This window comes from Aptenodytes forsteri, unplaced genomic scaffold (assembly GCF_000699145.1).
Source record: "Aptenodytes forsteri isolate BGI_AS27 unplaced genomic scaffold, ASM69914v1 Scaffold217, whole genome shotgun sequence".
Lineage (NCBI taxonomy): Eukaryota > Metazoa > Chordata > Aves > Sphenisciformes > Spheniscidae > Aptenodytes > Aptenodytes forsteri.
The window spans coordinates 8,409,190-8,430,596 of NW_008796222.1; the positions used below are offsets into that span (position 1 = coordinate 8,409,190).

Here is a 21,407-nt window from a genome sequence, read left to right on the forward strand (position 1 = left end):
AAAAAAATTACAAAATGAGTTAAAAAAAAAAAAAAAAAAAAAAAACAAACAAAAAAACAAACCAAAAACAAAAAACCCAACAAACCCACAATTTATTCAACTCTCCATAATTTAAATTTTCTCCAACTGGTGTTCCCAGGATATCGTAGGCCTAGGATGGAGCCTTATAGGAAGCCAGCCGACTTGTTAAGACAATGGATTCACTTTTCAGGTTTGGAAATATGGGCTTACTCATCTGCATGGTGCTGCACGTGAGCCTAGCGTTAATGCCTACTAGTTCAGGGTCAGCCTTTTTCAAACTTGTCTGTTCAACGTGGAACACCCGCATCTGTATCGTAGGTGTGTGTTTTGTTGCTCTGGGGGCTTGGATCACCTAATTCTTTATCTTCAAAGGGGAGAAACGTCAGAGATGTGCGTTAAAATACTATACCCTCATTTAACTAGTGAGTTCATTCAGTTTCAGATACCTGTCCTGACCCACAGAAGAAGCGTGAGGATTTGACAGTACACACTTGATACTGTGTATGGTAAAATATAAAATGTTTTTTAATGTATTGATGGGAAGCACTATGTAAAAAGTGATGTCGGATTTCTTTTTGATAGGTGAGAAGCCCTTCACTTGTGAAATTTGTGGCAAATCATTTACAGCTAAAAGTTCTCTTCAGACTCACATTAGAATTCACAGGTACAGTATGTCTAATTTTCATTACATTCTTTAAAAATGTAACTTCTGATCTGACACCTGTAGGTAGTGCTTGTTCAATTAGAGAATGGTCAGGACTTGTTTGTATTTTGAATGGATGGTTGAAGATTGACATTTTTGTTTAATCTATTTAAAGAAATAATTGGTAGTGGAAAGCACTCCACTGTTAAATACTAGTGTGCCAAGACACTGTAAGATTCTTTTTTTGTGTATTGTGTCTGTTTAATGACAGTGTACTTACTGCTATATTATTTATGCGAAAACTTTGCTGTGAATTTTTGTTTGACAGCAGAACAGTAGCCGTGGTGTAACAAGGTTCTTGGAGCATTGTCCTGTTTCCCTGTAGTCTATCGTGTCTCTTTAATAGCATTAGTTATCTTTTACCCATGTCAGTGTGATGTATTGCATAAAGGCACGTAAGCTTTTAAATCCCTGGAGAACTGTTGTGGGCCTTATGTAAAAGAAAGTGTTTCCAGTAAAATTTCTCGTCCCTTTGAGTCGGGCAGCAAGTTAGGATTTGGACACTTCTTTTTGTTTTAAAGCCCACACTGTTAATAAACATGCTTTAAATGGTCGGTGCTTACAGTTGTGCAAAGTAAGTTGTGGCATTCTTGTCAAGGTCTAGGAGCATAGACTTTGTACCTCTGGTATTATGACAGGAGGGCAGTTATGTTATCTCTGTAGTTCTTGAGTGTATAGTAATGACAGTACAGTTTGTGAAATCAAATAGAAATAATTAGGAAGTCAAATAGAGAACGCTTTTAACGTCGCTATTCTTAAGTGCTTATGATTTAGCAAAACAAAATAATAATTTACATTTTTTTAATTGTATAATAAGTTGCAGAAAGCAGCACTGTCAAAGTGAATATTTTAATGAGATCAAACACATTCTTTTGCAGAGGAGAAAAGCCATATTCTTGTGGTATATGTGGAAAATCCTTCTCTGATTCCAGTGCTAAGAGAAGACACTGTATCTTACACACAGGCAAAAAGCCTTTCTCTTGCCCAGAATGTAGTTTGCAGTTTGCTCGTCTGGACAACCTGAAGTCTCATTTGAAAATTCATAGCAAGGAAAAGCAGTTTCAGGAAGCCAGCGCTGCTCCAAGCACCAACACTAACTCAGAAGTGAGAAACATTCTTCAGCTGCAGCAGTATCAACTTGCCACCTCTGGAGGGCAGGAAATTCAACTACTGGTTACAGATGCAGTACATAATATAAACTTCATGCCTAGTCATAATCAAGGCATTAGTATTGTTACTGCAGAAAACGCCCCAAATATGACAACAGAGCAGGCTGCTAACCTCACGCTGCTTGCTCAGCCTCCACAGCAGTTGCAAAACTTGTTGCTTTCAGCTCAGCAGGAGCAAGCGGAACAAATCCAAAGTATCAATATGATTGCAAACCAAATAGAGACTGCCCAACCTGAACAAATGCATGTCATCACTCTTTCCAAGGAAGCACTAGAACATCTCCATGCTCATCAAGGACAAAATGAAGAAATCCACTTAGCAGGATCTTCGCATCCAGCTCAGCACATGCAGTTGTCCCAGGAATCAAGTCGACAGTCTCACTCTAGCCAAGATACGGTTCCTTCCCATCAAATCGGTGAAGAACGGAATCAAAGCGTACATGTTTCTGAGTCCCATCAGCAGTCTCTGTCAGTAAATGAGTCATCTCATGAGCATCCTATTCAAGGACAGGCTTTCTGAAATGCTTATTTGTCATCAGAGGGCTAGGCTATAGCATGCTTCTCATCCAGGCAGTGATTACACGTATCGCACTTTCTTTTCTGCAGCATAATCTGTCGGAAAATGCATTTCTTGGTGATTTTTGATGGGTGGCTTTCAGTTTTCTTAACCTTATTTATTTTGGACTCTTTTATTTTTCCAGATTGGTATTTCTCTACCACTTAGTCCATACCTCACAAGCGATTAATGTGGTTTTTTGTGCCTCATACACATGCATGCCTACTGTGGAGATATTTGGGCCCTTATTTGCATTTCTGAGTGAGTCTCCAGAGAAGTGTACCTTGCTGGTAGAAGAACAGTGTTTAAGATGTCTGCTGATCAGAAAGTATGACTTCTCTGATGAAGTCAACGTTACCTGAACTACTGTCAAGCTTAAGATAACCGATACTTTTTGCAAAGCTAACACCATGTGTCTTACGTTTAATGAGCTTGCTTTCTGCAGGTTAATGTAAAATTTTCTATGTGATCGTTCCCTTAAGTGCATTTTGATTTATTGACTACCAGATATGTTTGGTTTGGGTTGAAACTGTTGCAGCCTTTGACTGGCCCTGGATCGCCCCTTCTATTTACTGTATGCTGTACAAGTTTTGCTCCTCAGAAAGGCTTTAGCCGTTGCACTTGAATAGTGGCAATGAGATGCGGTGGTTACACTGGACAACAGGAAAGCCCAAATTCTGCTCTGTTAGTTCTACCGCTCACTCTCTGTGTGACCGTGAGCAAGGTAGTTGACCTCTGTGCCTTAGTTTCATCATCTAGTAAGTGGGGATAGCGTTCACGCGGTCTGCCAAGCACTTTGAAGAGCTCTTGATGTTGAAGGCACTGTCTATTGAAGTGCAAAAGTCTCTTCCTGACAGGACTCAGTCTAAGCTTAGGAGCCAGTGTATATTTAAACTGTTATTTTTTTTGTACTTTTGAGAGCAGAATGTAATGGTACTTTTAATATATGTAAAAGCTGGTAATTGTTTTTGTGGGGACTTGAACAATGACTAGAATCATTTCAGAGCATAATGAGCTGTATAAATGGGGCATATCGTGTTGAAGTTGTACAGCTGTTTTCGCTGACTAGATTAGATGTGTACAGATTGTTTTCAATGACTGACTGACTGACTGCTAACACAAAAGATTCGACATCTTAATAAAATGCCATGCCAGAATACACGCTTTGCATTTTCAAGTTTGGCTGCTGGTAACATCTCCCATAGTGTACTAGTGTGTTAAAATCCAGATGAAATGCCACTGGTGCTTAAAGCAACGTGCTCAATCATCACTTCCGTTTTAAAATGTCATACTTGTGATTTACTTTGATATTTTATGTTTCAACAAATGAAAAATGTAAAAATGAAGGAGTTAGCAGGTGAACTTAAAAGCAAAACAAAAAATCTTTGTACGTGCTTGGCTTATATGACTGCCCAGAGAGAGTCATTGGCATAAAAGCCCAGTGCATAGAATGATAGAAGAATTTAGGGTGGAAGGGACTTCTAGAGGCCATCTGATCCATCACCTGCCTCAAAGCAGGTACGCCTAGATCATGTCGCTGTTGTCTGGTTGAGTTTTGAACGCTTCCAGGGACAGAGATCCACGACCTCTGTAGGCCACCGGTTCCAGTGTTTGACCATATTGGCCGGGAAAAAAATGTTTCCTGTATTTAGTTGGAATTTCCCATGTTCCAGTTTGTGTCCGCTGCCTCTTGTCCTACTGCTGCGCCTCCAAGAAGTGTCTGGCTCTGTCTTCTCTACACCCTCCCATTAGGTAGCTGAAGACCGCAGTAAGGTCCTCCCAAAGCCTTCTCCTCTTAAGGCCTGAACAAGCCCAGCTCTCTCAGCCTTTTCCATCGTGTGCTCCAGCTCTTTAATCACCTTGGCAGCCTTCTGCTGCCCTCAGTCCAGTATGTCAGTTCTGTCTTGTTCTGGGGAGCCCAAATTCTGGACGACATTCCTTGTTCAAGTCTAGACTACTCGGCTGGCTCCCGACCGTGTGCTCCTGGAGTTTGGGTAAGTAGCTCCATTTTGTCAAAGTACTAGATCCGTTTTTATACAAATGGATCATGAAAAGGGTAGGCAGTGGGAATAAATCAATGTAAAAAAAAAAAAAATGTCCCACAGCAAAACTCTAGTTAGGTTTTTCATCTTTTGTTTTTTCCTCTCGGAATGGAGAATTGCAGTTTGTATACTTCTGCCACCAAAAAGAACCAGTATATTCTGCAGTTGCACTTCAGAAGCTTGAAATCTTGATGCTGCAAGAACAGATGTAAAAATGCAAGTGAAGCTTGTTACGACATTATGAAAATCTTACTGATCAATTGTATAAATTTAAATTTACGATAAATATTATGGAGGTTTCATCCTAACAACTTTGATTTTAGTTGAAATACTGTAATGTGCGGCCATAATACTGTAAGTTTGCAGGAGCTTGCACTGAGTTCCTTCTCTGCCATGTACTTACGAATCCTGAAATGCTTAAAAGCTGGTTACAAGCTAAATTCTAAGACTACCAGTAAAATAACTTAAATACTTTCCTTTTTTTTGAACTTAGATTTGTTCATTATGACGTTCTTGCAGGATTAAGTATGATGCTACAATTACGCTTGAGCCACCAGCACATACTGATTGCTTGATGCTTTCCCTATAACTAAAAGGAGTGAAGTTTTGGGTTTGGAATTTTCTTATGCTTTTCTACCACATCACCAGTGAAGAAACGAGCTTCTGTGAATAGCACAGCAGTGACTCATCTTGCACCTTGCGTTGCTTAAGCTCTCGGCACACATTGTAGCTCGCACACGAGAAGCTCACGTGGTTTCTCATACCACAAATGTTGCTTTTTTGACACCATTTGCTTCCTTCCTAGTGAACGCGTTTCTATTAAAGATGAAAATAAATCCCTCTTCTGTGTGTGCATATTTAAGGCTGCAACTGAAGCCTAGGTTTGCTTTGAATTTGAAAGGAAACCCTTTCAGCTTTGCTGTTTAGTCCCGCTGCCACTAAGAACTATATAGCAAAAAAATGCATGCCTTAAAAACTACGTTTCAAAGCAGCTCGCTAAATATCTTTACTCCTTAGCCAGCAAATGCCTTAACTTCTCATTTTCTCACAGAGTAACCTTCTTAGCAAATCCATCTCACTGCTTACTATGTTAAAATGAGATTAGGATTTTAGACATAAACGCAGGAAAGTAGACTACAGAAAGATCCATTTTTGTGAGCAATTAACACCGTTGTGTGTTTCTTCTACTCCATTTGTGAGTTACCCTGTGTAGTTGAACTCTAAAAGGATTTTACTATTCTTTTTTCAAATGCAAGTTTATGAAAATTTGGCTTTTTCTGAAGATTTTGGCTGATTCTCCAGGTGAAAGTGGAAACAAATTCCTGAGGGGTAGAGCAAACACGCCGTGTTAAGCGTGTATTTGACTACTGTGTGTACACTTGCTCCGCTTGCCAATGATATTCATGGTTTAGCTGTAAATAGCATTTCTTGACCTCGGCACTCTAAAGTTCAAGAGAGTTTGCTGTTCTGTGCGTGGAAGCCGAGACGCTGGCAGCGTGGATTAGACCGGTGGGCCTTCCAGTCCAGCATCTCATTTTTGATAGATGAATATCAGATTATTTCTTATGAGCCGTGAAAGCAAATTATCCTGCCAGTAGGAGAAGCTTCATCTTAGCATGTGTTACTTTGCAAGGTGGGGGGTTTTTTAATACTTGTTACATGCTCTCTTTTCTGCTCGGGGACTAAAAAAGCACTACTAGGGGCTTTACAGCAATTGCCTCCTAGTGTCTAAGTGGAAGAGGAGATGACTGCTTCACCATGAACTCTTTCAAACTGAATACTTATTCACAGGTTAAGCTGGGGTGTTGAGCCTGGCATCGATCTTGCCAGTCATTCAGCCAGGAGTTCTGCTTGCATCTCTTTATTTGTGAAACGCTTGTTTTACTGTCTTAGCTGGTTAGTCATCATGATCAAGTTCATGGCTGGTGTTTGCTAAGACCTATCCTAGTGTGCTGGGATTTTTTTTTTTCAGTCTTTTCCCACTTCACCTTAAATGAGAGCTAGCATGGGATTCGTTCCTAATCATGAGCCCAATGCCCACGTGGGCATAGCAGCCTGGTACATTTTCTGTCTCCCCACGTCTTCCTTCTCTGCAGCAGGCTCTCTCACTGGCTCTGTAAGTGTCCACATCCAGGAGAAGCTGAGTCTGACTTGGGAGTGGCTGGGAGGAGACCAGCACGCACACACACCTTGCAGAGCAGGTGTGCCCCGGAGTCCAGGCAGCAGTCACGGGTGCTTCCTGGGTACGCTTATCTTCCCACGGTCAGAAGTCCGTCTGTGCAGGCTTTTTCCCAATCCTACTGCTATTGCAGGTTTTCTTTAAGAGCGGAGAAAGAACTGGCAATGCTGTATCTGCCATAGCTATGGTTTCAGGACCTCTTATCTATCGTTAGAGGCATTAAAGAGTCTGCTTCTTGCAGGCCTGCAGTCCTGTGAGCTATGACAGTCCTGTGAGCTACGACAGTCCTGTGTGCTCCACCCTTTTCAGATCCTCCGTAAAACGTGGCAAACAATGAATGGTTTTCTGCAACAGACAGACTGCTGTTCATCTCTGGCCCAAGCAATTCTTCTGAATGGAAAAAAACATCCAGGCATATTCTAGGTGAACCAGCTTCTCACTGTAGTATGCTTACTGCTCATTTCTGGCTAACATTATAATCCTACCTAATGGAATGTATCTTTGGAATAGCAGGACACAGAGCTTTGCTTTAGTTAGCAACTCCCCACTCTGTCCTGCAAGTTTTTCTGACAACCGCAATTGTAGCCCACTGTCTGTGCATTCCTGAAGGGGACCGATTCTCAGATGTGTTCATGGGTCTTCCCTTCAGACCACTGGATCCTCCTTGCCCTTGAAGGCAGCATGCCTCGTGGCTATTACAGCAGTCACCTGAGAACCTCAGGTTGTTGTGGACAGCCCCATTAGTATATTGCCATCTTCAAAATCAGGTTATCCCTTTGGCTTTGCTTTAAATTTCTTGATAAAGCGATGTCAGTTTCTGCCTTCCACCTGGAAGACAAAGTTTATGGAGGTCTTCCTTCTTTCTGGAGCTGAATCTGTCCTTCAGTCTGGCAGTAGGAAGACCTTTTTTGAAGTCTCCTGCGTTGTTTGCTTCGACTGCTGGGTGACCTAACAGCTGCATACTATCTGTCAGAAAGGACTTGTGGCAGCCCAAGGACCTGGAGCGAAACAGCAGTGGTGGCTCTCCCCCTAGTCATCACAGCACGCTGTTGTGGTTCAGCAGCTTCAGCAGATAAGCTGTGCAATGTTTCCTCTCCAGGTATTTGCTGTGAAGTTATTTGACGTTTGCGTCTTCAACAAGCACAGCATTATTCTTTACGCAGCTTTCAGCAGGGTGATGCTGTAGTCTTTTGACTCACCCTTCACCAAAATGTCACTGGATGACCCCTATCAGCTCTCCTGCCAGAGTACCTTCGCATGGGGGCTCTCCCTCAAGTGTTGGGTTTGTTTAATTAATCCAATCTGCCTTGTTGTTCTCTTTCTCAGTCTCTTTCAGATGCTATCTTGGACTGAAAGGAACTGAAGTGGCCGCAGCCGCAGCAGGTCGAGAGGTTTGGAGCAAGGAAACCATCTGACAATCCCGCAGAAGCAAAACTCTCGGGTCTCATGTCAGGGCACATATACATGTTTCAAAGGACTTCATGTTTCCAGGAACATTAGCTGCCCGGCCTTTGGAAGGGTTTCGGTATCGTTGTTTAAATGTGCTGTACAACTTCTTGTGCTTTCCATACTTTTCTTCACGGTAACCGTCGCTCTCTGCAAACCGAATGGGGCACAGCACGGCACGGCACGGCACCCGCAGCTCTCGGAGCACAGCGGTACCAGCAAACTCCTCTCTAACTCTTAACAGCAGCAAAACTTTTATGCTCATCTAAGAAATACGAGTAAGCTTGCAGAACAACATCATATCGTCATAAACAGGTAGCAGAAAGAGGCTGAAATGAATAAAAATCATCCAGTTTAAGATTTTGAGATATATAGTTTTGATAATTGGCAACCTGTTGAATAGATTTTAAGGTACCTGAATTACAAAGTGATGCAAAAAGAAGGGGAGAAATAAAAGCCAGAATGGATAGAGACAGCAAGTAATCGGTGGCTCTTGGCTTGCTCTTTTTTTTAAAAAAAACCCTCATAAATTTGCAGAAAACAGTCCTGTACAGCTAGTGATATTACTGGCTTGTTGGCTAATAATATTATGCTTGTTTGGGTAATTGTTGCTTTTCTTCTTGACTTTGACTGTTAGTTGACGATTAGCAGCATGTTTATAGTTAATTCCCTTTCTTGCCCACAATGACAGTAAGAATTTCCAAGCCTAGAAATTATCAGTAAAAAAAAACCCCAGCTAAATATTTCAAAAAAAAAAAAGAAAAAGGAGTAACAGGAGCCAGTCGTATGTATGTGCAGAATTAAATTTCAGGAACAGAATTTGTGTGTAAATTTAAGCACATTTACGAAATGCAGACATCAATCTTTTTTTGAAAATAATATGCAGTGGATTGCTCTGGTTTTAATACTTATGTTTTGTAGTACAAAAAGGAGGAAAGAGACATTTTAAAAGGCCAAATAAACTTCAGTTGTATTAATCTCTATCAGGCTAAAAATATGGATGTAGAGAAAAATAGGTAGCGAAGAGAATATTTTCTGAAGCGTTACTGATTTTGTATTTGACTCTGGGTATGCTGCTTCTCTTTTTGACTTTACCTAAGGCTCCCACAGGCTTTTGTTGGCTACGGCAGAAGCCATATGGTCTGGCTGCTAAAATTAGGTTCTGCTTGTCACAGCCTGCAGAGACTCCGGCAGTCGTCGCGCCGGCCCTCGGGAGGAGGAAGGAAAAAGGCTTTCCTTTGCACCGCTCAGTCACAGCCTACAAAACGTAGCTGCAGCTGCACACGCTGCTTGCTGCGGTCAGCTACGGTCACACCTCGGCTTGCCTGCTGCCACCCAGTACCTGTGTGTAAGTTAAAACTGCCTTGTCTACCACAGGATTTTAATACGTCCCATTGTCCAAACTGTTTCATCTCCCTCAATTTTCTTTTTTTTTTTTTTTTTTAAGCAGGAAGAAATCGTAACATGAAATTACAACATCTTGTGCACGGGTCTTTCAGGCAAGAGAGCAGATGTGGTAGCTAAACCCTCAGAGTCTGATCGTCTTTGCAGTCTTTGGTAATGCAAGGATGGAGCTCTTCAAATCCAACATTGCTGCAAATCCCAACAAAATCATTACAAAAGAGATGCCCCTAATGAATCGCTGTAAGAAAATGTCACTGAGCCACACACGGGCCAGAGAAACTTCAGGGCTGCATGGGGGAGCCCTTCTGCAACCTGCGATTTCTTTCTCAGTCTGAATTTTTTACGGGCATGGGTAGTTCAGAAACATCGAGCTGAGAGGCTATAAGCTTTTTGGTTCCGACTCTGTGGTTAGGTACAAATTTAGCACTTTATAAAGCCATTTTGATATACAATTGCAAAAAAAAAAAAAAAAAGAGTGCACATCACTATTAAGAGGAGAAATTAATATAGTTTTTGTGGTATTTAACGTAGGTTCTGCAGAACATATTTTTCGTAGGAAAATCACAACTGTCTCATCTGCAATAGGATTTTGACATGCTAAAGATGTATTTTTCCTGGGGATGTGACGATGGTTGCGTTGCTCCGTGATGTCATGAAAAATTAGGCAAATTCTTGACGTGACATGCAATTCGGTTTTGTCACTTTTAACACCAGCGTCTCCTAAAATTCACCTTGCTCGGAGAGGAAAAGCGACCTGACCCAGCCGTGCTGACAGAAGCCTGTGCTGAACCTACAGCTGTCCCACAAAACCGCTTCTGCACATGCTGCGTTAGCCAAAAGGGAGCAAAGCTGCCACCGTGGCACAAAGCTTTGCTGTGGGAGCCATGACCCCTCTGGAACCGCTCCGTCCGTGCCCCGTACCGCTCCGTCCGGGCTGACGGTGGGAATGATGTCTCAGCAGCACCCAGCGAATACAGCTGTGGGTAGGAGTTTCTGCGTCAAAAGGAGATGCACGCTTTACACAGGGTGTAATTAAGCCGTAAATCTCATTGCCACGGGATTTTGTGGGTGCTGGATTTTTACATATGTTTGAAAAGCAAAGAAATTCACCTGAAAAAGAGCCACCAAGGGGAATTAAATGCAAAGATACCGGGAAATCCTTGAGCAGAGGCTCACCGGAGGCTGGGAGAGTGACGGGGAAGCGCTGCTGTCACGTTTGCTTATTCTTGCCACTTTTTGCTGGGCATCTGCTATTAGCCACCGTTAGCAACAAGATAACGATCCCGTACTGACAGCATCTGTCATGAGCTCTGGAAAGAGCTGGCTTCAGTCCTCTGCTCTGCCACACACTTCCCTCTAATCCGGTTTTCCTTCCTTCAGGGGAGAACAGAAATCAGAGCATTTCCCACCCTCCCACGGGGTTGAAACCCGCTTACGTTAGGCTTGGGAAGTGCTTAGAAGAACAGAAATCAGCATTTCCCACCCTCCCACGGGGTTGAAACCCGCTTACGTTAGGCTTGGGAAGTGCTTATAAAAGGGCGGGCGGTGGTGACGGTGGCGGTGGTGGGGCTGCTCCGGCACCCGGCTGCCCACGTGGCCAAGTGTGCAGCAGAGGTAACCCCTAGGCTCCAACCCCGGAGCTGGGTTGGGAGCAGCAGGGAGCGGTGGGGGCTGGGAAGTAAATAAGCAGAGGTATGCCTGCGCCCGGCGGTGGCTTTTAGGAAGAAAATATTCTGATTTTTGGGTTTCTGCTCTTCTTCAGCGCTACCAGGTGCAGGCGCAGGCACCGAGGCTTCACGGGCTCCCGGCTCGGCGCTGCTCGGGGCGGGGGTCTCCACTGCAGCGTCCTCGCCTCCTTGTTTGTACACTGCCAAGAAATTTTACAGCTGTGCGGTGCTGTATAAGATGTCATGCACATCGCAGCTCTGCCCGACTTGCTCGGCAGCTTATGACAAGTCCCTTAACGCAGCTCTGTCGGTGCAGATGAGAAAGAAAAGAGCTGCAAACCTCACGGGGTTTCGCAGACTTTTCATGAGAAGCTCAGCCGTGCAGCGGATGCACAGCACACAGCCCAACGTGGGGTGCACAAAGCTGACCTTTATGCCCTCGCTGCCCATAAGAGTTTATATGCCAGGCTTGTTCCCCAGCATTATTTACAGCTGACAAAGCTCTGCCATCTATCAGCAGCCCTAAGGACAAGCCAAGCCGATAGCTGCAGGGGGAGCGTGCCTCTTGGCTTTTTTCCTTTTTTTTTCCAGCCACTGATCCAACGATAGCAGCAGCGACTGGGAGCTGAATAGAAAGTCACTTCTTTGCTTTATTCTTTTTAAGGCCAGCTGGGCTGGCTTTAAGCCCCAGCTTGGGGCACGTGTGTACAGCCCACATGGAGATGAGGCTAAATCCATGGACAGGAATGTCCCGTATCTAAATAGCGGTGTGCTCCTGAGGCAATGGTACAAGCAACAGGGACTGGAAACGTTCACCTTGCAGCTTTCACTGAGCCACTTGTGTGCTCCGAGGCCCTGGGCCCAATCTCCTGGGACAGCAGAGGACTGCAACTCCCCATGCCTGCAAAATGCATGCAAAAATGCAGTGATGATGCTCAGAGACATCTTTGAATATCTCACTGCTTACATCCATCTCATGTGGGAGCTGGGGGGGAGTACCAGTATAATTCAGTAATATTTGTGAATCAGCCCTTCATAGAAAAACAAGATACCCACTACATCTGCAAACAGGGATTTAGAACGATTTGCGTGTACTTCTGCAAGTGTCGGGAATTACGCCGGAGGCATGAGGGGTGCAGTGCAATAACTGGATTAGAATGTGGTTTAGGTTGTAGTTCATGAGGAAAATACAAGCTGTGATAGGATGGGGGTGTGTGTGTGGGTGTTAAACTGCTTGTAAGCAATTTTTTGTCCTTACCTTAAAAATCTAGGCTCTGAAGCTGAAGTTTCCGAGCAAGTTTGCAGATCCTGTAATACAGCCTTTAGTAGAATTTGCATGGCATGAATATTTACAGGAGAAAAAGAAGGTAACTCTCGTTTCCTCAGGTTGTTTCAGACACAAGTCCTCTCCCCGGGGCTGCAGCGTCTCGCAGCTCGGTGCCATCCGCAGATTTCGGAAGTGGGCTTTTCCACTCCGCTTTATTTAGTGGCCTCAGAGACCCTTGGAGCAGGATGGGGCTCTGCGGGAGCTTCTCCTGTTCAGTCTGAGCTGCCCCCAAAGTGACACCCACGTGACTGTCGTCACGATAATGTCCCGTAGCAGCAGGATCCAGACCTTTAGGGCACGTAACTGCATGTGGCATCAGCACACCTCACTGAAAGCTGCTGCCCAATCCCTTCCCGTTGGCGGGATTTGCGGTTTGAAAAGTAGGAAAGGCATAAAAATATCACAGGCGTGGTGGATTATTACTGATTGCTTCTTCACTAAAGGTGTAAATAATCCCTGGAGGCTTTATGTTGTCCCTCTGAAACGCAGGAACTGAGAGGTGAGGTGTGGGCATATGCCTCCTCGGTGATGTGCTTCGTTGGTGGCCAGCTGCTGGGGGACGAGAAGGAGCTGCTCAAGTGGTCTTACCATGAGTGGGACTATCGCGACTTTAAGCCCGAGGCACTTTACCAAGCGATTGCTGAGGATTTCTACACCAAATATCTGAAAAACAGCCAGGCAAGTAGCACTGTTTTACGAGAAGAGTACAAGGTCTGTAAGTGGCCGGAGAGGTTGTGCGATGAAAGGGCACATACCACGAGGAGGAAGGAGAGCGAGCACAGCGGTGGCAGTTTCTTGGTTTCTGCCCTGCGATGGCAGGGCCAGAGCTGGGGACGGAGAGGCCGGCGGGAGCGTCCCCTGCCAAGGACGAGGACAGCAAAGCCTCCACACCTCTCCGCAGCCAGGAAGGGACAAACACTAGCCCGGATGCCCGACGTGTATTAACTGCTTCAGGGCGGAACAGTCCAACAGCAGCGCATTGCTGACCATGCTGCAACCGTGCTGCTCCAAAATCCCAAACCGCCCAGCCTTTGGGTACCCTTATTCTTGGGTACCAAAAGCCCAACTGCCAAACCTCTCCTTTCCCAGCCCGGGAGCGTCCCCTGCCAAGGACGAGGACAGGAGGACGAGGACACCTCTCCGCAGCCAGGAAGGGACAAACACTAGCCCAGATGCCCGACGTGTATTAACTGCTTCAGGGCGGAACAGTCCAACAGCAGCGCATTGCTGACCATGCTGCAACCGTGCTGCTCCAAAATCCCAAACCGCCCAGCCTTTGGGTACCCTTATTCTTGGGTACCAAAAGCCCAGCTACCAAACCTCTCCTTTCCCAGCCGAGACCCCCTGAAATGCCATGGTGTCATGAGGTGTGATGCGGCTGGCGCTGACACAGTAGTGAGAGCAGAGAAAAATAAAATGACATACTAAAATGAGTAACGCAGAAGATACGGCATCGGTGACATGCAGATTTGAGGCTGGCTGGGAAGAGCGAGAAATGTCCATTTTGGTGGGGTGGCGGGTATTCCTGCGGATTCATTTATTCCTGCCTGTATTGTATGGGCTGCAACAGGCAATGTACGTAAATGCAAGAGGAAGAAGGAGGCCCTGCCCAGTAGTTAGCTTTAACACACTGCTAGGATTGTTTCTGCCCAGAATGAAATGAAACATCCTCTACTTTTTTGTCTATTTAAACAAAATAGTAGGAATGCTGTTGTGCATTGACAATCCCACGGGCATTTTCTGAGACCATTTGCACCGGGTAGCTGGACGCTGGCCTGCGTTAGGAAGCGAGTGCAGCACGGGCACGGAGAGCTGGCCTTTCCCTCACTGCATTCGTTTTTCTGCTTTAAACAGCACGTGTTTGTGTACCTGGAGATAGCCATTGAGGAACAGCCCGTCGGGAGGCTGCTCTTTGAGGTACGTTACAGAGGAGAAAAGCAAAAGCGAGGAACAAGTCCACGCAGCGCGGTGGTTTCACCTGCCGAAGGAGGGGCGACAGAAATCTGGCCAGTGGACGTCGGCTAGGAATTTCACACGTTGTCAGCCATGAATTCCACACGTGTTTTCCTCTTCTCGCTTTTGCAGCTCTTTTCGGATGCGTGTCCCAGGACCTGTGAGAATTTCCGCGCCCTGTGCGCCGGAGGAGCAACGTCTCCCCGCGACGGCCGAGAGCTCACCTACAAAAACTCCCTTTTCCATCGCCTTGTGAAAAACGGGTGGATCCAAGGAGGAGGTGCGTTTCCAGGTGTCCTGAGTAAAACCGAGTTACAGCACAAGGAGGGGGGATGATCTGCATGAATAACAGTCTTCATCCACGGAGACATAACTGAACTCCAGGACAAAGCTAATCTCTTAATTAATATATATATAAAAACCAGAAAACTTTTTCTCTTTTAGCCATCTCACTTTCTAAACATAGGAAAAGTTTGGATAGTTTGTTCTTTTGATTACCCAAGACCTTTTCAAAAGAATTTAGGAAACTAATTGAAAACATTAAAACTCTTTTCCATGAAGTTCTTTGGTAAGTAGTTAGGAAACTAATTGGAAACATGAAAACACTAAGAATAGCCATAGGAAAACATACTACTTGCTTTATAGAGAGATTAACTTACGGAGGCATTTAGCCAAGCGTCAGAGCCCTTGCAAACGTGCTGGTGAGTTTTCTGAACATCAGTGCTACGTTTGGAGTGTGGCACCGAGGAGAAAGCACCACGAACGATGGGTCACACAGCTTGCCCCACTGACATCCCCAGGGAAGTCGAGACAGTTAGGTGTTATCAGAAGGCATTTCCTTTGCTACTCCCTTTTGGTCTATCATACATCTTACCTACCTGTATTTCTTACCTGTGTTTGCCTTGCTCCAAATGTGAGTGCTTAAATCCAGTTCAGGTTTATACTTTGAAGATACACCTCCTACTTTTCATGTATAACTATGCAGATAACTATGTAGTCCATAAAAGCAACCTAAAATTACAAGCTTGCTACTGTAAAGGACTAACCATAGCCTGACTGGTATAAGACAATGTCTAAATAAAGTAACAAAACCAGACTTCTTTAAAAAAAATTTTAAAAAATAGATGCATCGGGTTTCTTTAGTGCCTTACTCATTAGAAATCCGGTTCAATAGGAATTTCTCTCTTATCAAATCTCTTTTCTTAGACAAGGTAGTGGTCTTAACTCACCATAATATCACAGCTGCATTTTCATCCTTCTTCTAACCCTGCTCCCTCCGACAGGCGTCTTTCTCCAGGGCACCCCTTCCTCGGCTGGCCGCTGCCACCGCAGGAGCTCTCCCAGCAGAAGATGCTGGACCTTCTCAGAGGGGCAGCGATTAAATGCGCCGTATGAAATAGTTCTCCATAGAGAGTCCGTCTCTTGGGACAGAAGCAGAGCTCTTCCCAAAGGTCTGATAAATTTTCAGTAGTAAAACAGAAAGATGGATGCCGTTGTTCCCCCAGGCTGATGCGCAACCCACGTCTCTGACCTCGGCTGAGCTGCTCACTGACAACCCCCTGTGATAACGCTGGTCTCTGATGGTTACTTTTATCTACCCTGCAGACATCATAACTGGAAAGGGAGACGGAGGAGAGTCAATTTATGGTCCCACCTTTGAAGGTATGGTTCCTCAGCTATCTTACTGCGCAAATGGCAAATTTCTGCAAAAATCAAGTTGTTTACCTGATCTCATCCACAGAATAACCTGGGAATTTCCTTTCATCTCCCTAAAGCAAAAGGGTTTGCTTTTCAGTCAGAATTATTACCTGCTTGCATTAGCATGAGCGGACTGCTTTAGCAAGGTCACTTTTTGATCTGTAACCTTGGCCCCCTCCTCTGATATCCCCTGCCCGACGCTCAGCTCCACCGGCCCCTTCTCCCTGCCTAAATGAGGGCTGACAGTCACCCACTCTCCTACTTCAAACTGCGAGTACTCACCTTGTGGCTAGGACCTTAGAAATGTAGAAGTGGATTAGCTACAGATGTCCAGGCACCCGATACCACTTTAAATGCATTTAAAATAATGGAAGTAAGTTGGCTTTAACTCTAGATTTCCTGGACCTCAGGCAGCTTTTCAGGCTTGGGGCCACTGCAGGCATCGCTGCCAGCGGCTACGTGACTCTGCTGATGTAAGGGGAGTTACTTCTCAATCTCACATAAAACTGTGAAAGTTGAGAAATGACAAACACAAGCTCAACTTAACAAAAAAGTTCCCCCATACTGGAATAAAGTAATAAAATGTAAAGAAAAGAGAACATTATAACTTGCAGTATTTAAGAAAAACAACCCATATAATTGACATAGACATTTGGGATCTTCTGTTTAGACTAAATGCTACCCATAAAGACGTTTTATGACAGTTAAAGCACTTTTGAAACTAATTTATGTTCCCTTATATAAAAGCTTTCCCACTGTCAATGGCACAAATGATGTGACATTTGAGCAGGCTGGGCAGCAGCCAACAGAGAGATCAGAAATGCCAACTGTAGCTGAAAGCTTTCTTTCCCAAGACACTGAAGAGCCTACTCATGAGGAGAAGCCGCTCTCACCTCGAGGCCCCGGGATGGACGGAGCAAAACCCGGCTGGAGGCGGGTCACTAACCCACTCTGCCGGGCCGAGTCACAGCGCTGGCAGGCAGGAAAGCTGCTGGAAGTGGAAGCCCGGCGTGTGGGATTTAAGGCAGTAAATGCTACGGGCTGCCTAGAGTGGGCGGGAAAGAGCAAAAGCCACTTCTTTGATGCTGGACCTCCTGAAATAGCAGCAAGCCTAGTCTCTCAGGACACACTCATCTCAGAAAGAATATAAGCTGGTATTGGAAAAAACTAGGACTGGCTGTTAAATTGTTTGCAAGGCGAATATCACCGAGGATTTAGAAGTTTGTGAATTCTCTTTTCCAGCAATGCTACCCAATAGATTTGTGCTAGTGCACATCTCGTACCCTTCGCACTTTCTGTTCGGGTAGAAATCGTCTGCGGAGGAAAATGAGTTTGAGCGTGCGTAGGCACCTCCGCATCCAGGAGAGCTATGGCCCCACGCACGCTGCCTGGGCTGCGGCACGAAGGCCCAGCCCAGCATGCGCCGTTTTAGTCCCGGCTCCATCCTCCTCCTCCAGGCAAAGCTTGTGCTTTCCCTGTGTTACGCAGGAAAGAAGCTGCCATGTCGTGTGGGAAGGTGACAATGCATCAAAAATCGCTTAAGTACTTTTAAGGTGGATTTAATTTGGAATCTGTCAACCTTGAAAGTGTCCCTGGAAGAGTTTTATTACCCATATTGCACATACTCCATGTGTTGATGTATTAAAGGAGAGGATTGCTAATTCTTCCCCTCCCCCTTTTTAATTAAAAGTTGCTTTTCCTCCTTGAGAAAGGTCTTCACTTGGGTATGCCTTTCTATTTTAAGGCTTAGATTGCTCTCCCAGTACTTCCCGCCAAACTATTTTACACTGAGGGCAGAGAACAAATATCTTCGATATCTGAAAAGGGTGAGAGATGCCTCTGTCAGCCGGTAATGTTCTGGGAGATGCCGCGCTTGGCACACGTCCGGGCACCGCAATGCCTGCTGAAATTAATGGGACGGAACCACATTTTACTGTAATGAGCTGAAGGGACTGAGGTAATTACAGAGAATCACTCGGACTGGAGTGCCGTGTCACAGGGCAAAGCATCCTACTCCAAAATTAGTCTGCTGAAGTCACTTTGCAAACCGCAAGGCAGTGGTCAGGGAGTAACTGTTCAGTTAAAATTTAATTACCATTTTTATGAATCAGTTTCTGAGAAGGGCACTCAAACTGGGTAAAAAGAATTAAAAAAAAATCAGAGAACAATAAAATCTAAACATTTCTACAGTTCCCTTCAAGCTTGTTGAGAGTTCCATGGGGCTTTTGACGGCTCAGTGTGATCAGGTAGGAGATGAGCGATGAGGGGGCCAGGATCAATGCACCCCCTGCTCCCCACCTCGTAGCCGGGCTCCCCTCCACAATGGAGAAGGAATCAAGTCCTTGCCATCATCCCCCAAACCCAAGCACGCCTTATGTCTATCCTTCCACAGTCATCCCTCATGAGAGCTGTTTCTTCTCTCCCTCACCAGTCCTTCCTCAGCTGGCACGGAGGATCCTTTTCACCTCCTCGTGGCTCTCACTTGCTCTTCCCTTGCATCTCCCATTGCCTGCCTCCTCTCCTCGCCCTGGAACAAAGCTTCCGCTCTGGGAGCACCCCGGCCTCCTTAACTAAGTATCTGCTCTCCATTTATTCAGCTCTGTCATTTTATTTGGCTAAAGAAGTCTCCTGCTCGCTCTCCCGCGCAAGTCGCCGAGCGCCGGGGGCAGCTGGGCATCCCGCCCCAGCCAGGCGTGTCCTGTCCTCACAGCCCTCTTTGTGCTCACAGGGGATCTTGTCCTCTTCACCGCAGGCAGCGGCATGAGGGGCGGCAGAGCAGAGGCTGTGCTTGGAGCATCCCCTCTGCCTCCCGCCTTCCTCATCTGTACAGTGGGAATAATCCCAAGTAGCCGCGGGGAAATGCCGTGCTAAGTGCCCCGAGCTCCTCCGGTGACAGGCATTACAAACCGACAACGGGGAGCCAGAGGCATCGTTGCTGTGGCTCTAATATTCAGAAATACCTAGAGCACTTTTTCATGGATATTTGTCATTAGCTTCTTTACTGGCTTAAGCACTAGGCAGTAGTGGGAAGCGCTTTCTAGGAAGGACATTGATTCAAACCAGACTTGGCTCGCATGAGACTCAATGAGACCTTTGGGGGAAAAGGAGAAGGGAAAGGGAGAGCGCGGAAGAAGGAAAGGGGAGCTTGCGGGAGCCGGCAAAAGGGACCTGTACGGTGAATAGCAGCAAAGGGAGCAACACAACTGCGGCCTTTCATCCCCGAACTCTTTCCCTAGATGAAAGCTTCTCCGTCCGTCACAAGGGAAGAGGGGTCCTCGGGATGGCCAACAAGGGCCGCCACAGCAACGGCTCGCAGTTCTACATCACCCTCCAGCCAGCTCCCTACCTGGACAAAAAATACGTGGCTTTCGGGTAGGTACGCACAAGCTTGCTGCCACTGCACTGCGTGAGAGGTCGCCCTGGCCCCGCGGGACACAGCTGCCCAGGAGGAAGCGTCCATGAAATCCCTACGGCAGCCGCTGCCTCTGGCCAGGGGAAGGATGGATAACTCAGGTTTGAAGTACCTAATGACACCCATCCCTCCTTTTCTCTGCCCTGGCCTGGCTTGCTCAAGCTGGAAAACCCTATGACAAAGCTGCCGGGGCCTCTCCAGGATGAGGGCTACAAATTGATGGCTGCATAGCTCGGTGTCAGCCGAAGGTGGGCCCTGACAGACAGAGGGGTGTTGAGCAAAGCCTCCGGGCTCTGCTCTGCCCTCATGAGCTGAAAGAAATTATTTTAGCGAATGCATGCTGGGAGTTTGTTCTCAGTAGGACAATGTATAGGGCTGGCCCTGTTAAGATTTTTAGATTTTCAGGAATATAATAGGGAAGATTATTGCTCTGAGCAGTTTGCTTGATGTAAGAGAATAAAATATGTATGTATTACCAGAGAGCGAGAAATTCACAGTGCAGTTTCCATGTAACCACGTCATGGTGAAAGACAGCATTTTTAAAGGAAGCGAAAAGCTGAACTGCCTCACCTACAGAGAACAAACCAAAAGCGATTGCTGGCCGGATATATTTATAACTAGCAGCATTCACCTCGAGTTTCAGCCTTGCCACCGGCTCTGTGTAATCTGAAAGGTGTGGGATCCACGACCTTATAGCCAGGCCCTCTTGAAGCTGAGTGGGGGTTTAATTCCGAGGGAGCAAAAAGCAGGCACAGCGTAGGATGAGGACAGCCGGGCACCTTCCAGCCCTGCACTGGCTCAGTCCTTCTGACGTCCCTGCTTGGGCAAGGGCTGCCTGCAGTGTCCTCCCCGCTTGGTACCACTGTGGTGGGTGGGATGGGGTGGGATATGATACGAAGCTTTCCAGAGCACTGCTGGCATTCATCGCCGTGCTTGTGTGTGCAGGAGGCACAGCTTGTGCTCCTGCAGCGTGGGAGCAGGACAGGCTGAAAATCGTAATGATTGCAAGATGTTGGACTGTTTTCAGGATTCAGATTGGCATTGTGAAGGCAGGAAACGAAAGATTTCTCAGCGAGTCACTTCTAATAACTGTCACTTCTGACAGCGTGTCTCTTGACTTCTTTCTCCTTAAAAGTAATGGCCATTTGTAGCCAGGGCACATGGTAAAACGCTTGTTTCTTTAAATAAGTGTAGCTGCATAAAGCCGTAGCATTTTTATCTCTCCTAAAATGCTACCTAGCGGCTACTTAATCAAGAACTGATGGTGTTTGTCACTCCATTGCAAAGAACAACTCTTCAAAGAGCAGAGCCGGTGCAGCCTGTTGGTAGGAAACTGGTGCCTGGGCTTCTTACGGCCCCACACAAGCTGGAGGCTGCGGAGCTGGCTCCAGACAGAGACAGATCCTATGTGCACTTTCTCCCTCCCGTAGGCAACTGATCGAGGGCACGGAGGTCCTCCAGAGACTGGAAGCCGTACCTACGTATAACGAAAGGCCTACGGTAGACTGCAAGATTATTAACTGCGGGACTTTTGAGCCGTGATCGCCAGCTGGTTTTCCTGCCTGCTATAAGGTAGAGCACTATTTTCTGCTCAGCTTTTTACAGACCCTTGATGGCTTTCACTTAAGGCAAAAATAAAAGCACTTCTTGCACGTGTGAATGGCTTGGAAACGTTCTTTTGGCTTAAAAAAAAAATGTTCATAAGCTGTTAAAAAGCACTTTTATAATAGTATAGAAAAAGACTTGTGAACATATCCCAGTGCCAGTCTACAGTTTATGGGAAATGGTGTTAATATGATTATATAGTGACAAGCAGATACGATAAAATGC

At 45.8% G+C, this 21,407-nt stretch overlaps 2 protein-coding genes across 3 annotated transcripts in view; both read left to right on the plus strand.

Annotated features, from left to right (window-relative positions):
* Nucleotides 1–3,604, plus strand: part of ZBTB24 (zinc finger and BTB domain containing 24) — a 9,301-nt gene extending 5,697 nt beyond the window's left edge. Inside the window, exons 6-7 of one of the 2 annotated variants that reach the window (XM_009289166.2) lie at nucleotides 604–685; nucleotides 1,603–3,604. In XM_009289166.2, coding sequence (XP_009287441.1) covers nucleotides 604–685; nucleotides 1,603–2,413 — 893 coding nt within the window. In that variant the 3' untranslated portion in view covers nucleotides 2,414–3,604. Of the gene's footprint in view, nucleotides 1–603; nucleotides 686–1,602 lie in introns of those variants that run through there. The other variant, XM_009289164.2, reaches the window with a different exon arrangement.
* Nucleotides 3,605–9,684: 6,080 nt separating this feature from the next.
* PPIL6 (peptidylprolyl isomerase like 6) lies at nucleotides 9,685–21,119 on the plus strand. Its single transcript, XM_009289204.1, has 9 exons — nucleotides 9,685–9,760; nucleotides 11,058–11,134; nucleotides 12,459–12,554; nucleotides 13,004–13,192; nucleotides 14,369–14,431; nucleotides 14,600–14,747; nucleotides 16,073–16,129; nucleotides 19,402–19,537; nucleotides 21,008–21,119. The coding sequence occupies exons 1-9, from the start codon at nucleotides 9,685–9,687 to the stop codon at nucleotides 21,117–21,119; spliced, it is 954 nt and encodes a 317-aa protein (XP_009287479.1).
* The last annotated feature ends 288 nt before the right edge of the window (nucleotides 21,120–21,407 follow it).